Genomic DNA, 13676 nt, shown 5'->3' with positions numbered 1-13676 from the left:
TCAATTAAGATCACTTTTTCCTAATTATCAATAAATGAATGAGTACCCCAAACCCGACCTCATGGTTCAATTTTCTAATATTTGAATACTCCACCACAATCTCTATCAGAAATTTTATGCTCTCCTTGTCACAATGACGACAAATACCCCAAGATTAAATTCTTGAATTTAAGTTTCTGATACCATTTATTAGTACAAAAAATCATGCAGTGGAAACTTTTTCTCTGAACATTTAGCCTGCGGTGTTTCATTCTTGGACTCTTCCTTCATTGTGTGATACTAATTAAAGTTCCATGACTTGGTTAAAATGTTCAGAGAAGAAGTTTTTGCCGCGTGACTTTTGTGTTAACGAATCCAGGAAGCCATCATGTACTAAATAAACTGATGTTTGAACCACCACGTAAATTTGAACTTTTTTTTTGAGGGATTTTAATAGGTGTTATTTCATTTCAGGTTTTGATTGACAGGCAAGAGGACCAACCTGTGATTTGACTTCAAGAACAACTATCAGTAAATTATTTGTAAATTGGCTCCGGACAATTGTGAAAGCAATTGCATGATACTCTACTAGTATTCTGCTCATGCAAGTGTAGTATGATTTTTATTTTTCTTTTGGGGGTTCAAGAATTTCAATGCGGTGGGTCATTGAAAGATGGTAACGTTGGCCTCTCACTATGCGCAATTCAGTGCACCAAGACGACAATATACTGCAACTTGGGAATTGGAAGGCCTATTACGCAGTTGGTTGTTTCAGGTTCACCAAGTGTCTCTCTATCATTCGTTTGTTTGCCTTCAATAGAATTACAGAACAAGACACAAGTCGACTTTTCCATCCTTGCGTCTGTGCAGCTCATTTGAAGAAGACCTCTTGTCTTGTGCAAGGTTGGGAATTGGGATGGGATCCCTGCTGTTTCTGGGGCCCCAGAACCAGAAGCATTTACACTGCCAGACCAAAACCGGTGAATTCGAACCCGGAAAACTCCGTTGCTTTTGATAAAGCCAGACAACTCTGAAAAGACTCCCGTCGCATAATTTTCTTGTAGCCAATAAATGGCACCCCCCAATAAATATAGCACTAATACCATACGTAAAATACTAGTATATGACTTCAAAACTAGCTGGGTAGGTGCCCGGCAGGTGTTGGGAAGTAGTAAATGTTTTACTACGAAGGTTAAACTTCCAGGTGTAATGAACAAATACCAACACTTCCGATTGATTCTCATGTACTACTCCACTCCAGTATACATGATTGTGATATTGTACTATGCACAATGCATTTGTGTGGCTTTCGGGTTCTATCCTATCCTCTATCCGACTGGCTGGCTACCCGCTACAGGAATGAAGGAAGTGGGGGGATCGGAGAATAAACGGCATATCTTTATCTGGGTATTGATCTGTCATACTCGTACTGTTGGATTCGATATGGACAGGCAGAGCAAAGCCCAGATTCATTCAAGACGGATTAGCATTACCATATTTGGAGAAGGAGAATGAGATAACGCCGTTGACCACGAGATCTCTGTAAATATGCGATGCAGTGATGCAAGAACCACGCTAGCTCGCACGCACACACCATCCAGAGGCTCCCAATTTCTTTTTTTCTCAGCAACAAAAGTCAATCACCACATGTGGCTCCCCTTTCTCCTGTTCAAATAAACAAGTCTTGTTGTTAGCATTCTCCTGATTTTTATTTGTGATTTGGTTTAGTCAAGCAGAAGATGTCGTCATGGGAACCTGGCAGATTCTTTTGACAAACGATTGCTTTTACTATAATGTTCAGTGCTCCTTTCACCAAAAAAAAAAAAAAAAAAATTAATAATATTAATTTGATTGGTTGGTATTTCAGTACTAGACAATTTATAGCCTGAATAGAGGTCATGTCTGGGAACTACCGAAACACAGTGGAATGTTCTAATCATGTATTTAATGAATGTAACTCCGAGAGAAATATTTTCGGCCGGCAAGCACTTGATGTTAATCCGATCGGAGTAATGGGCTCGGGGTTTAATTTATTTTTATGAAGGCCACGCTAATCCAAAGAGTGTACGGCGAAGTACAAATCCAACAATTTTGAAATGAACTCCTTTAGTTAGGAAATGGAGAGCCAAGCATAACACAACATGTGATGATGTGGTTGGGTATAAGAATTTGGAAGCTGTTGAAGTAGTAATTGGAATGGAATTGTAGTAAATTTGTCGTCCCTCGCGAGTGGGAACCTAAATCTGAAGGAAAAGCCTTGACATATCCATCTTTGACAAAAATGAACTCTGGACTGGAGGGGAGGATTCAATTCTGCAGTGCTCATTTTTCAAAGATATTTTTGAGAGGAAAACAACGGATGAAATGAACGTACGTAAAAGACGACAGAATAGTGCAGCGTACTATCGGTACAAAATTTTCTCGAGCGGAACAAAATAATAATTGCGTAAATTATGAGATATCCAAACAAAGGGGTTCAACAGGAAAAAAGCCACCGGGTTCATACTTCATAATAGGCGCCGTCGGGCCCGCACCAAATCCAAATGCCTCCCCACTTGACAAGAAGAGATTAGGAGAAGGGACTCATCTCCCCGGCGCCGGCGGAGATTTTAAAGTGCCTCTGTTGGTTTGATGCAACTCACTCGCAACTCGCAAGTTGCATTCCTCCTCCTCCTCATCTACAAAGATCTCTGCCTGGGGCCATCACCGCCGGTTTGCTAATAGCAACATCCCGCCATCAATTTCAGCTTTAGCATATCTTCTTCCTTCGTCCAATTTATATACTCCGAGTCCTACTATTAATCTTAAATAATCGCGGGAACTGTTGTTTCGTGGCAGCGGCATCCCACCACCGACTTTTGACCGTTGTGATAAAATTGTTTCCATCTTTTTCTTTTGACCATTGTAATATAATATTTTTTTATTGTAATATTTACAATTACTTGATCAAATCAATAGTAGCTGGAAATAGCTAATTTCAGGAAGACCCAAATCAATTATTAGTTCACACATCACATCGTTTGTTGAGCACTTATGGATACTGCAGGCAAAGAAGCAATTGACAAAGTTAATATTAATCATGCATGTCTCTCCCAAAAACAAAAACAAAAAAAGGCTAACCTCAAGAAGCTATTTTGAAGGAAAGTTGTGTGTGAAATTAGAACATTTCACATTTCACAATTCACAATACAAATATACAATACCGTGCAGTAAGTAACCACATTGGTGAATGTCGCCCAGCAATCCCGACCCCACAAATTGATCCATACTACTAAATTGGGTGTCAAAAGTCCTACGCCCCCACCATACACATTACAAACGTTACATATTTACACGCCCGTGTCCGCTTGCTATATAAACCAGCACCCGCTACTCTTCTTTTGCTCCCACACTATTATCATACTGCTACGAACCACCACTGGCAACCAGATTGCAGCAGTGGTAAAAAAAAAAAAAAAAACACAGGCGAAGGCGAACAGCTCCAAAACTCCGAAAGGTGGGTGGTGTGGGTGATCACTTATCCGTATCAGCGAGTGATGTCGGCGGACGAGTCAACAACTTTGGAGCTCATAAGACAGCATCTGCTGGGAGACTTCACTTCTAATGATACGGAATCTTTTCTTAACAACCTTAGCCTTTGTTTCGCAGATGTCTGCAACGACGATGATCATAATAAAACCACAATCAGCTCCGGAAAGCCCGACCCAACAACTTCCGAGTCGGATTCCAGCTCTTTCATTTCAGACCCCTCAAAACAGCCCGACACCCCCGTTTCTCGTCACCTCAAACTCGAGCCCGATTTCTTCGATTTCGAAACGGAACCCACCATCCTCAAACTCGAGCCCGTTTCGGGCAGTCCATACTCAGACAATCCCTTCAGGCCCGCTTCTGCCTCGGTAAAGTCCGACCCGTTTGCAAATGGGTCCGGCGGAGTTCGAGACGGCAGGCATTACAGAGGGGTAAGGAGGAGGCCCTGGGGAAAGTATGCCGCGGAGATCCGAGACCCGGTCCGCAAGGGATCCCGGGTCTGGTTGGGGACGTTTGACACCGCCATGGACGCTGCAAAAGCCTATGACTCTGCAGCGTTCAAGATGAGAGGAAGAAAGGCCATCCTCAACTTCCCTTTGGAAGCCGGAAAGTCTTCCCCGCCGGTAAACTCTCGCCGGAAAAGTAGAAGAGAGTCTAGTGTGGCGGTGGATCATGGACATCATCAAGTTTCTGAAACTTGATGGTGTTGCCGTTTGTGGAGTGGCATTTGTAAAGCACTTTCACGTTTTAATCTGTCAATGTCAAAAAAATAAAAAATCTTTCGCAGAAGTTTTGCGGTAAATATTCAAGTGCAAGTGGCACTCGTTCGTAAAATCACGCTATTATTTTTACCTCATGCATGTTCAATCATCATGCGGTGGCAGTCCCGCGTGATTAAATACATAGATTAGATTAGCCCCCGAGAATTTCATAAGGGTACGGTGGTAAATACAAATTCACACAAAATTCATGTTGACTCTTGTTTTTTTTTTTTTTTTTTTTTATCGATACGATAGAATTCCTATAATCTAAGTTAGCCTATTCTAGGACGAGGGGGAGGGGATTCTATGTGAGTAGAAACTCCATCGAAACTGATCAATGAAAATCGTCACATATTGTGACAAATTTTGGTGGGAGGTAAGATTCTTACCCTTCTCTCATGTTGACTCTTGTTACCGTGCTTTAAATAGAGCAAGAGTCGTCAGAATGTCCTGTGTCAATGTGAGAGTTCCATCATTTAATCTTCTGCCCCTTTCCTTAATCGAACGTCTATTTCTTCTATCCGTAACAAATTTAATGGACATGAGCTGCCGGGTCAAATCCAATCAAATTAAAGACGAGAGAGAAGAACGAAAGATGGTGCGGGCTTATAAGTTTTAACCCTAAAAAAAAAAGAAAGGAAAAAATTGAGGGAGATGCAAAAATGATGCAAGCTAAAGACTATAAGGATAAGTCTCGTTGTTATGTTGTCTAATGTAGTTTTCAACTCACAGTGCGTAGAAATTAATCTCAACAATGTATTTGATTTTACGTGTTGCACCCTTCTTATCTCGACAATGAAATAAAAGTCAGAAAGAAAACCTATTCTATTTAGCATTATTTTCTTCATTCAATTCGAGCAATCTTGCTGCAACGATCGTCTACTTTTTGCTCTGGACGTAATTCAAGGCTGAACAAAATCGATTATAATTTTTTGTTATGCCAAGTTGGGTTGATTTCAGAGCCGAAGCAGTTTGAATTTTGGAGGTTTTCCAGAAGAAAAAAACACAAGATTAAGCAGCTTTCCTACTTGTACGTGACATCATGCAGCAACTTTTCCAACTCGTACAAGGCTAACTAACGCTTTTCCAACTTGTACAAGACTAACGCTGCTTTATTAAAATCCTCTTTTGCAGCTAAAATGTGAGCTGTAGACGGATTGAGATGGAACCTGATCCTTCTCATTAACGTTTTCTTCTTTTCTTTTTTTTTAATGCACATGAAATATGTCATGAGTTACGACGAGAGAATTTTGAAGAAAAAATTCTCATTTCCGACAAAGGTAGATAATTTGCAGGGTAAGGCACGCGCCTGTAATAAATTAACCGACAAAGGTAGATACAGAGTGCTCCCTGAACCTGTTTTTAATTTCATTGCAAGGAATGGAACCTCATTTCCCATTCAACGAATTAACGGATCAGATACACAAATCGAGAAAAAAGCTGATATACAAGTCAAGCATGACATGCCACAAAACACATACCTGCCTTTCATGCTCAGTCTTCAACTTCCATTACTATGCAGCTTTAGTCAGATATCGTTCTTCCCTCATAAAACGACACAGATAGTAATAACAAACCAAAATATCAGTTTCTAAGTCGAACATATATTTACAAGTCTTAATAGATAGTACCAGTTCCTGAACTGGAACGTTTTAATGGGGTATTGCAACTTGACCCCATTGGAAGTTGACGCTTGTTTGGCCTCGTCGACCGCAGATAAGAAGCAGTGACACGGGAAGTTAAATGACCAGGCTAACCTCTACACTTGTTGTGACCACCAAACCGCTTACGACAAAAAGAACCTATTGATCTACTTGCACAAAGCAAGGGGACCTCTAGGACCAGCTGACAAGCTCTTATATGCGATGACCATATCCAGATTGCCATGGCACCCATCATTTATGAATGACAACTAGCGATAGACATCATTCTGTGCTTAATATTTTCTGTCGTCATCAAAGTTTGACAAGAATTCCGATGAGACCTGACTCTCGTCGGGTTTCTCTCTAGGATAAACCAGGGCAGCTGACATGGTACAATAAGAGTGAGCCTTTGCAGTCATCCTGGCAAATCTAACAAGCAAGCCAAAACTGGACTTGCCTGTCTAAACGTTCGAACATGAATAATCATGTTGAGTAGATCTCATAGAAGAACTGCTCATCATAAGAGTCAAAAAATATTGCTAAGCTTTATCAGCCAATTCAAAATAATAGGTACAATAAGTGTCCGGGATAAATGCAAATGGAAATTCTCATCCGACCAATGAGAGCAAGATTAACGTTGTCAGCTTACACAGCCCTGCTCAAATTGCAAAGAATAACTCTTTCCAAATATACAAGAGTCCGTGGACCTAAGACGCTTGCTGTGCTTGACACTTCTCTTAATGCAGGCGCTGACAGAAGACTGACAGTCTAGATAGAAGTAATCCTCATGTCATCAATTACCTCCATAGTTTCTTTATCAGCTCGTTCTCGCACAATTTCACACTTTTGCAGGAAGCTAGGTTGATTAGTGGATGCAAGAAGTCGGGCCCACATCCTGTCCGTCAACCTGACAGTGTTCGTTTTCTCTGTCACCCGCTGTGCTCCCAATAGCAGATAGTAAGTAATAGAAATGAAATTTTGTTATAAGTTTGTTTTTGCAATTATTTCATTCCCATAGATAAATTCAACATATTGGACCTCATTAAATGAACTGCTTGTTCGAGATTCAACAAAGTAGAACTGCACAAGCATGCTTATGAATATAGATTGCTTTGAAACTTAACGTAAACAATCCAGAAAAGCGCTTACATTAATTGGAATGTACGCATGTCTGCTGTTTACTGGTCCAACAGTGAAACCTGTATATCCAGCCATGGTTCCATGAACAGCACTTTGAGCGAGGAGTGTGCAGTAGATATTATCATAGGCATTGCTTGGAATAGCCCGAATCATGTAGGTAGGATCTGCAGACAAAGGTTACACAAAACGAGTACTCAAATGATACTGCTATTGATATGCTTCCAAAAGAGGAGTTGGGACTTGCTGTGAAAATCACTTTGGTTGACAAAGAAATAATGCAGGACTGGATATGTGATAGAACACACAGCGCTATCTCTTTATTTGGAAAATGACATGTTTATTGTTTTTGGATAACATCCTCAACGATGTTAATTAAATCACCCACTACAAATGAGTAAATGCTTTAACATCAAAATAATAACTGGCCCAGATTCTGATATCTTCTCAGGAAGTCACTAGGCTGAGTAGGCTTTGTGACAAAAGAATGATAAAGGAAAAACTTGGTAGTTCTGCTGATTTTAATTTCTGGAAACTTGATATGATTATTTCTGGTAATTTATTACTGTTAATTGACTCGTTACCAGTAACTTTTTGAGGATAGAAGAAATAGAAGAAACAATCATGTTTCCTCCATTTTGCAGTAGCAGTTGTTACTCAAATGAAGAAGTCATAGCCTAGTATCCACGAATGTTACTGAAGAACTACAGAGGCAGTTGCTAGTAATGATTAGGTACAAGGTCAAATAACAAAATAAAAACAAGAAATTGTCTCAAACAGAAGCTAATACAACAAATTCAAGATAAAAGTGTAGGGCTTTGAAAGTACCAATATATTTCAGGTTTATTTCCATTTTCCGGACGTTCGTAAAATGATCCTGTTACATAAGAAATTACCAGAACCGTCAAGAAATGCAAGATGGTTGCCAGTAACAATGTCACACAGAAAAGATACTAAACAAACATCCTCCCGTGGCACAAATGGCATTGCAAGAAACAAGCAAAGGAAGAGCACCTCATATAGATGATACATTAGAAAGTGCTTGCAGCAAGAGCTCCCCCAGAAAAAACAATATGCTTTCTGGAAATAATTCTAAGAACTTCAAGTAATTTACTTTTCTGGTAAGAAAATCTCTCAAGTAGCAATAGATGTATTCAAGATTTAAAACAAAATTTCAGTGCACAAGAAAATATATTGAAATTAAAAAAAAAAAACACTTTTACACTGAAGAGAAATGCTTGAACAAAAAACGCGCACATATCATACAGTGACAAAGTTTTGGTTCTAGACAGAAACACTTGATAAGAATGGAAGTCCATAGCCTGCCAAGATTGAAAAGCCTCATGCCTGTCAAAGGGCAGACTTCTTAATATCAGGACAGGGAAGAAGGGAAAAAGAAACATTCTCAGTACCTTTACTTCTTGTGTCAACCAAAGACCAACATCCAAAAGTAGCCGATTTCCAGATGCATCTGTCCCATTAACAGCCTGCGCACTCTGTGAAACATATTCTTGTCCTGCACCCTCTGCCAACACAATCAGCACATGTCCATTTTCTTTAAGACGCTGTTCAACATATTCCAATAGCCCACCCTGGCCTTCCAAATAGAATGGGGACTCTGGAATCAAACAACAGTCCTGTCACAATCAACATTCCACTTGAAATGTCATTGGGCTTGTCATCTAAAATCAAACAAGACATATAACTACTTCACAACAGGACAATTGAGACCAACTCCTTTAAGTCTACACTAACTATAAATTCACGTAAGTAAATTGTTTGTCATAATAAGGAGAAAAATTCATTACATTTTATAATTTTACATCATTTCTGGATAATCAAATTTTCTGTAACAAGTGTGCATGACTTCTTTTTCATGATTTATTTTTTAGAATTAAGATAAATATTAGCTTTTTCCACGAGGAAGTTATTGCATGAAAAACACAGTCAGAGTTGCAGTACATGGTGATGAGAAAATTGTCTAACACGTAGGAGGAAACTAGTCAAATTGCCGCAAACAGAGGGATCCAAATGTCTAACGTACAAAGTTTGTTACAACTCCAATTCTTTAGTCTTGCCATCAGATGACAACTTAGGCCCACCCCAAAAGGTTATAGCAAAAGTTTCCAAATTGGAATGATAATTGTATCAAACACACTATGATTAGTTTAAAGTAAGTGCAAATTGAAATGGTTAAACATGAACTGATCACCACTCTAAGTCTTACCACATCTCTGCTTGCCAAAGTTGCAAACATAGCAATGAACCCTGCAAAGTGCAAGCAAGTATACTTTGAGCTGAACTTCTAAGTTCAGACACCAAAAAAAAAAAAAAACTAAACAGTCTGCTTACCACTATATCTACCCATGAGCTTTACTATTCCAACTCCATTTGCCACACACTCAGCCTCCACGTGTGCAGCATTGATGGCCCTTTGAGCCTCCTCAACGGCAGTATCAAAGCCAAAAGATTTGTCTATCACCTAAATCAGTATAGAAATGTCATCCCTTGAAGTTTACTAAGTGATTTCAAATGCAAGTCCTTTCAAATTCAGATGCAAACTGAAGTAGTCCTTTCACAAGATCTGAATTCGAACTGAATAGTGACATAAGAACAATAAACAACAGGGATTTTTGCAAGAATAAAGAAACCTTTCAACAAGTCAATATTGGCCGACAAACTGATTGAAAAGCTTACAACCAAGATGTGGACTAAGTTATCACACTTTCACTTAGGCAAATTAAAATGCATGTTCTCAGCTCCAATTAATCAGAGCTACTATGATTAGCAACTGATAACAAAAATGAATATACTAAAAACTTTGTATGCTATGTCCAATTTTTTCTAGGGAAACCAATCAGTTTACCTGCCAGCCAACTAGTACCTGGGTCAACCAAAAATGATTTTGCAAGAGGTCCTGATCAGCAGCTCAAAATTTTTATTCCTTGGAATACTTGCACAAGTTATTAAAAATCTGAAAAATGAAATGCCAAAAACAGATTCCACAAGTTCTTCCCACAAATTTCATATAAAACAAAATACTTAACTCCTAAATCATCAAAATCAATCAAATTTTAAATGAAAAACAGTTACAAAAACTAAGTGGGAAAAATCACATAAACAAGATAAGCTGGTCAATCATTTCACCAATTTCAGTAGGATTTGATTGATTATCATTGCACCACCAACATGCGTGTGTTCTGATGCCTAAATGTGCAGCGTGCAAAAATGTCCTTCACCAAAAATGCTTGCCACAACACAATTCCTCTATTAAAAAATCTGCATCATCAACATGCTTCTTGCTACCTTAACAAGCCCACATTCTATATCTTCAATTGTAAGTAGCTGACTATTCAAGCCACTACCTACAACAGAAAATATTAAATTCAACTGCCACCGTCAGTGCAATAGGTGGAGTAGAAGGATTAGGACTTTAATGTCTTGAAAATACAGTGTGAAGCTCAAGTGTCCTATCTCTTGAAAGAACAACTCTTATAATGTAGTCCAAAAACTAACTTTACATAAACAACTTAATATAGCTTCAATTGACATCTTATAATGATCTCACCAAATTTAAACTTTCCTCAAGGATGGGAATTCCATCATTCATGGATTCAGACCCCTTTTCCTACTAATCTTCTGCAGTGATTGAAATTGAGTAATTTTAGCATTGATGCAAAAGATTTGCCCCAATCTCAAGTACCACATAAACATATAATGCCAGATGAGTCTAGTAAATGTCAATGTCAACCCTGTAGCCGAAAAGAACAACTGCACACCTAGCTTAGAAACAGAACATCAAAATGAAGTTTGAAGGAGAGAAAAGCATCAAAAGGCCATAGCGTCAAAAGTTGGATTACAGCACTCACAGCAATATCATTATCTATTGTTTTGGGGATTCCAACTACTGCCACCTGCAGCCCTCGTTTTTCAACTTCCTTGACAAAACAAGCAAGTCAGCATCAAGCCAACGAGATTAAACAGAAAAGATGGATGTCTGCAAGCAAGTTTGGCATAAGGACCTTGGAAATTGCAGCTGCTCCTTTATGAGTGCCATCCCCCCCAATTATGTACACCTGCAACCCAGGGAGAGATCATAGTGACAAAAACTATGGTTAAAGAGTTAACTATTATCTAAAGGTAAAACATTCACCTGATTTATTCCACGATCTTGAATGTTATCAACTATCTTCTTGGTATCATGACCTCCCCTTGAAGTTTGGAGAAAGGTACCACCACGTTTATGGATGTCATTGACAAGTTTTGGTGTCAACTTAATAGTGTTCTGAGAGTAAAATCCCCTATACCCTCCCTGTACACTTCAACAGAATTAGGCTGTGTAAACAGATAGAATTTTCACTTCTATATGAAAGAGGCTGGCTAATAGAGATCTTAATATAATTCCTAGCGAGGATTGCATCTTTTTGTGGTACATCTACACAGCTCAGCATTGTTGCAAAAGGAGAAAATGCGAATTACTGATTGCATGTTAAGGGATAGAGAACGAATGGGGCTTTGCTTTCCTGAAACTTACCTGGATACCAAGTACGTCATCAACACCATACATATTGTGCAAACCACATACTATCTCACGGATCACTGTATTGATTCCTGGACATAAACCCCCACATGTCACAATACAAGCATGCACTTGCTCCGGCTTGAAGTAAACCTGAAATGAAAAGATAGTTAAGACCACATCTATCAAAAGATCACTCTTGTGAAAGGTAATCAACAGGAAGCAACAAACACGTACCTTTTCTCGAGGACCTGCACGTCGAAAATGTATGCCTCTAGGACTGCCCTTCTGAACAACAATCTGAAGGCAAAACGAGGTAACTGCTAAATCTAAATAGTTGATTGGAAAAAAAAAAGGCTGCTAAAAATTTGACTTACTTGCTGAGCAACCACATCCTCTGGGCTGACAAATGTATTCCTGAAAGGACAAAATTGGTGTGCATCAACATGACAAAACTTTTCACTTTAGATGTGATAAATAGAAAGAAAATATTTGAGAATGTTAAACTTACTTGACAATAGCATAAGCTTGGCTATATTTCAGTGGATTGGGATACGGCTGCAAAAAAAGAAAAAAAAAATCAAGAATCAAGTCAATTCATGGTGAACTAGTTCGTTGCTGAAAACAACCCAGTGTTTCAACATGAAAGATCATTACTAGGAGATTGTATACATTTCCCGCAAGAAATACGGCTCAAAAGGCATAGTTTACAAATTATACATTTTTAAATAAAATAATAAAACAAGCAGTTGAAAGCTCTTGAAAAGGATTCTAGATCTCTCTTTTTACCTTTTTGGTTACAATGCATTTATCTGGTAACCAGAATATGAATTTAGTGCGGAACTTTGAAGTTAATGATAATTACAGACTGAACAATAATAAAAAGAAAGTCAAAACCGAAATTAACTTCGTTTCGGAAATTCAAGTGATTAATCCTCCACCACCTTAGACCACCCGTAAAAGAGCTAGACAGAGCTTTTTGTCAGGTATTTACCACGACCTTGCGTCCAGCAACAATCACAAGTCATGCTCTTGCTAAATAAGTAACAGTCATGATCGCCCCCTACTTTGCTAAATTAACTTCACAAGAAAACACTACTCAGTATAAAACGGTAATTTAGAGAAGTATTGCGGTAATCAATTCAAAGCATATGATGGGGAGAATTACCGGTAAATCAGGGAGGAAGCTGGTGAGGTGAGGAACGTCTTCGAGGACAAAACCGTGATCGTCATTGTCATTCGTGATCTCACTGGAACTCTGACTTTTGACTATTACAGGGCGTGGTTGCCGTAAAATCGAGGATTTATTGAATTTGAGAAGAACTCTAGAGGAAAAATTAGAAGCCGCAGCGGAAAATAATCCGAGATTTTGGCGCGGAGGAGAAGTTGAATTTGTGGAGAGATAGAAGGATGCAGGAGTATTCGAATGAAGAGAGGAAGAAAGAGAGAGCTCCATCGGCGAATAAGTGTTGGGGCCAGTAGAGCTCCTGGTCCTCGGATGGGGGCCTGTAACCGGCAGCAGGCAGTTCTTCCACTCGTTGGTCGAGAAGGGGAGAGTTTTTTTTTTTTTTTTTTAAATAGTAAATAACGGTTTTGAAGGACTGACTTGCTTTGCGGGAGTTTGTCAGCTGAATTGCTATTGGATACGTGTTGAGATACGATGGCGTTATTAGGAGCAGAGATGGCGCTGCAGGCAGGAGATGTGGACTGCTTTTTCCTCGAGGAAACGCGCTCAGGAGCTAGGACAGAAAGAAAAGAAGGGGAAAGACGAGAAAGTCAATTTCCAATTATTTGCTAGTTTTTTTTATCGTTTTTTTTTAGAAAGACAGAAAAGAATGGAAATGGGAAGATGCACAAGGATGCAAATTGTGCAGTGGCCAAAACTTTTTGGGCGCAGAGACGAAGAGGAAACCTGCAGAAGCGTGTTAAATATTTTTTAAAATACCCATTTTATTTATCCTTAGAAAGGTTCTTGAACAAATATTTAATGACTGCTGCACATCCAAAATCATTCCCCGTGTTCTTTGTAACTCCCAAACAATTCCCTTCTATTTTCTTCTTTTCTCATAATTTAATTTTTCCCTTCTTTTCTTCTTTTCTGTCCTAAAC

At 39.0% G+C, this 13676-nt stretch overlaps 2 protein-coding genes across 2 annotated transcripts; one reads left to right on the top strand and one right to left on the bottom strand.

The window, feature by feature from the left end:
- Positions 1–3290: 3290 nt before the first annotated feature.
- LOC113780385 (ethylene-responsive transcription factor ERF107-like) lies at positions 3291–4427 on the top strand. The gene has a single exon (XM_027326196.1). It carries the CDS (start codon positions 3516–3518, stop codon positions 4206–4208), a length of 693 nt encoding a protein of 230 aa, XP_027181997.1. The 5' UTR covers positions 3291–3515; the 3' UTR covers positions 4209–4427.
- Positions 4428–6299: 1872 nt separating this feature from the next.
- On the bottom strand, positions 6300–13409 carry LOC113780365 (ATP-dependent 6-phosphofructokinase 4, chloroplastic). The gene is made up of 14 exons (XM_027326174.1): positions 12736–13409; positions 12079–12125; positions 11945–11984; positions 11805–11867; positions 11583–11720; positions 11202–11360; positions 11071–11124; positions 10918–10986; positions 9401–9530; positions 9276–9316; positions 8461–8685; positions 7877–7925; positions 7061–7215; positions 6300–6847 (listed from the first exon to the last, which is right to left on the bottom strand). The coding sequence occupies exons 1-14, from the start codon at positions 13021–13023 to the stop codon at positions 6680–6682; spliced, it is 1626 nt and encodes a 541-aa protein (XP_027181975.1). The 5' UTR covers positions 13024–13409; the 3' UTR covers positions 6300–6679.
- Between the last annotated feature and the right edge of the window lie 267 nt (positions 13410–13676).

Source organism: Coffea eugenioides, chromosome 1 (genome assembly GCF_003713205.1).
Source record: "Coffea eugenioides isolate CCC68of chromosome 1, Ceug_1.0, whole genome shotgun sequence".
Taxonomy (NCBI): domain Eukaryota; kingdom Viridiplantae; phylum Streptophyta; class Magnoliopsida; order Gentianales; family Rubiaceae; genus Coffea; species Coffea eugenioides.
This window is presented reverse-complemented; position numbering and strand designations above follow the sequence as displayed.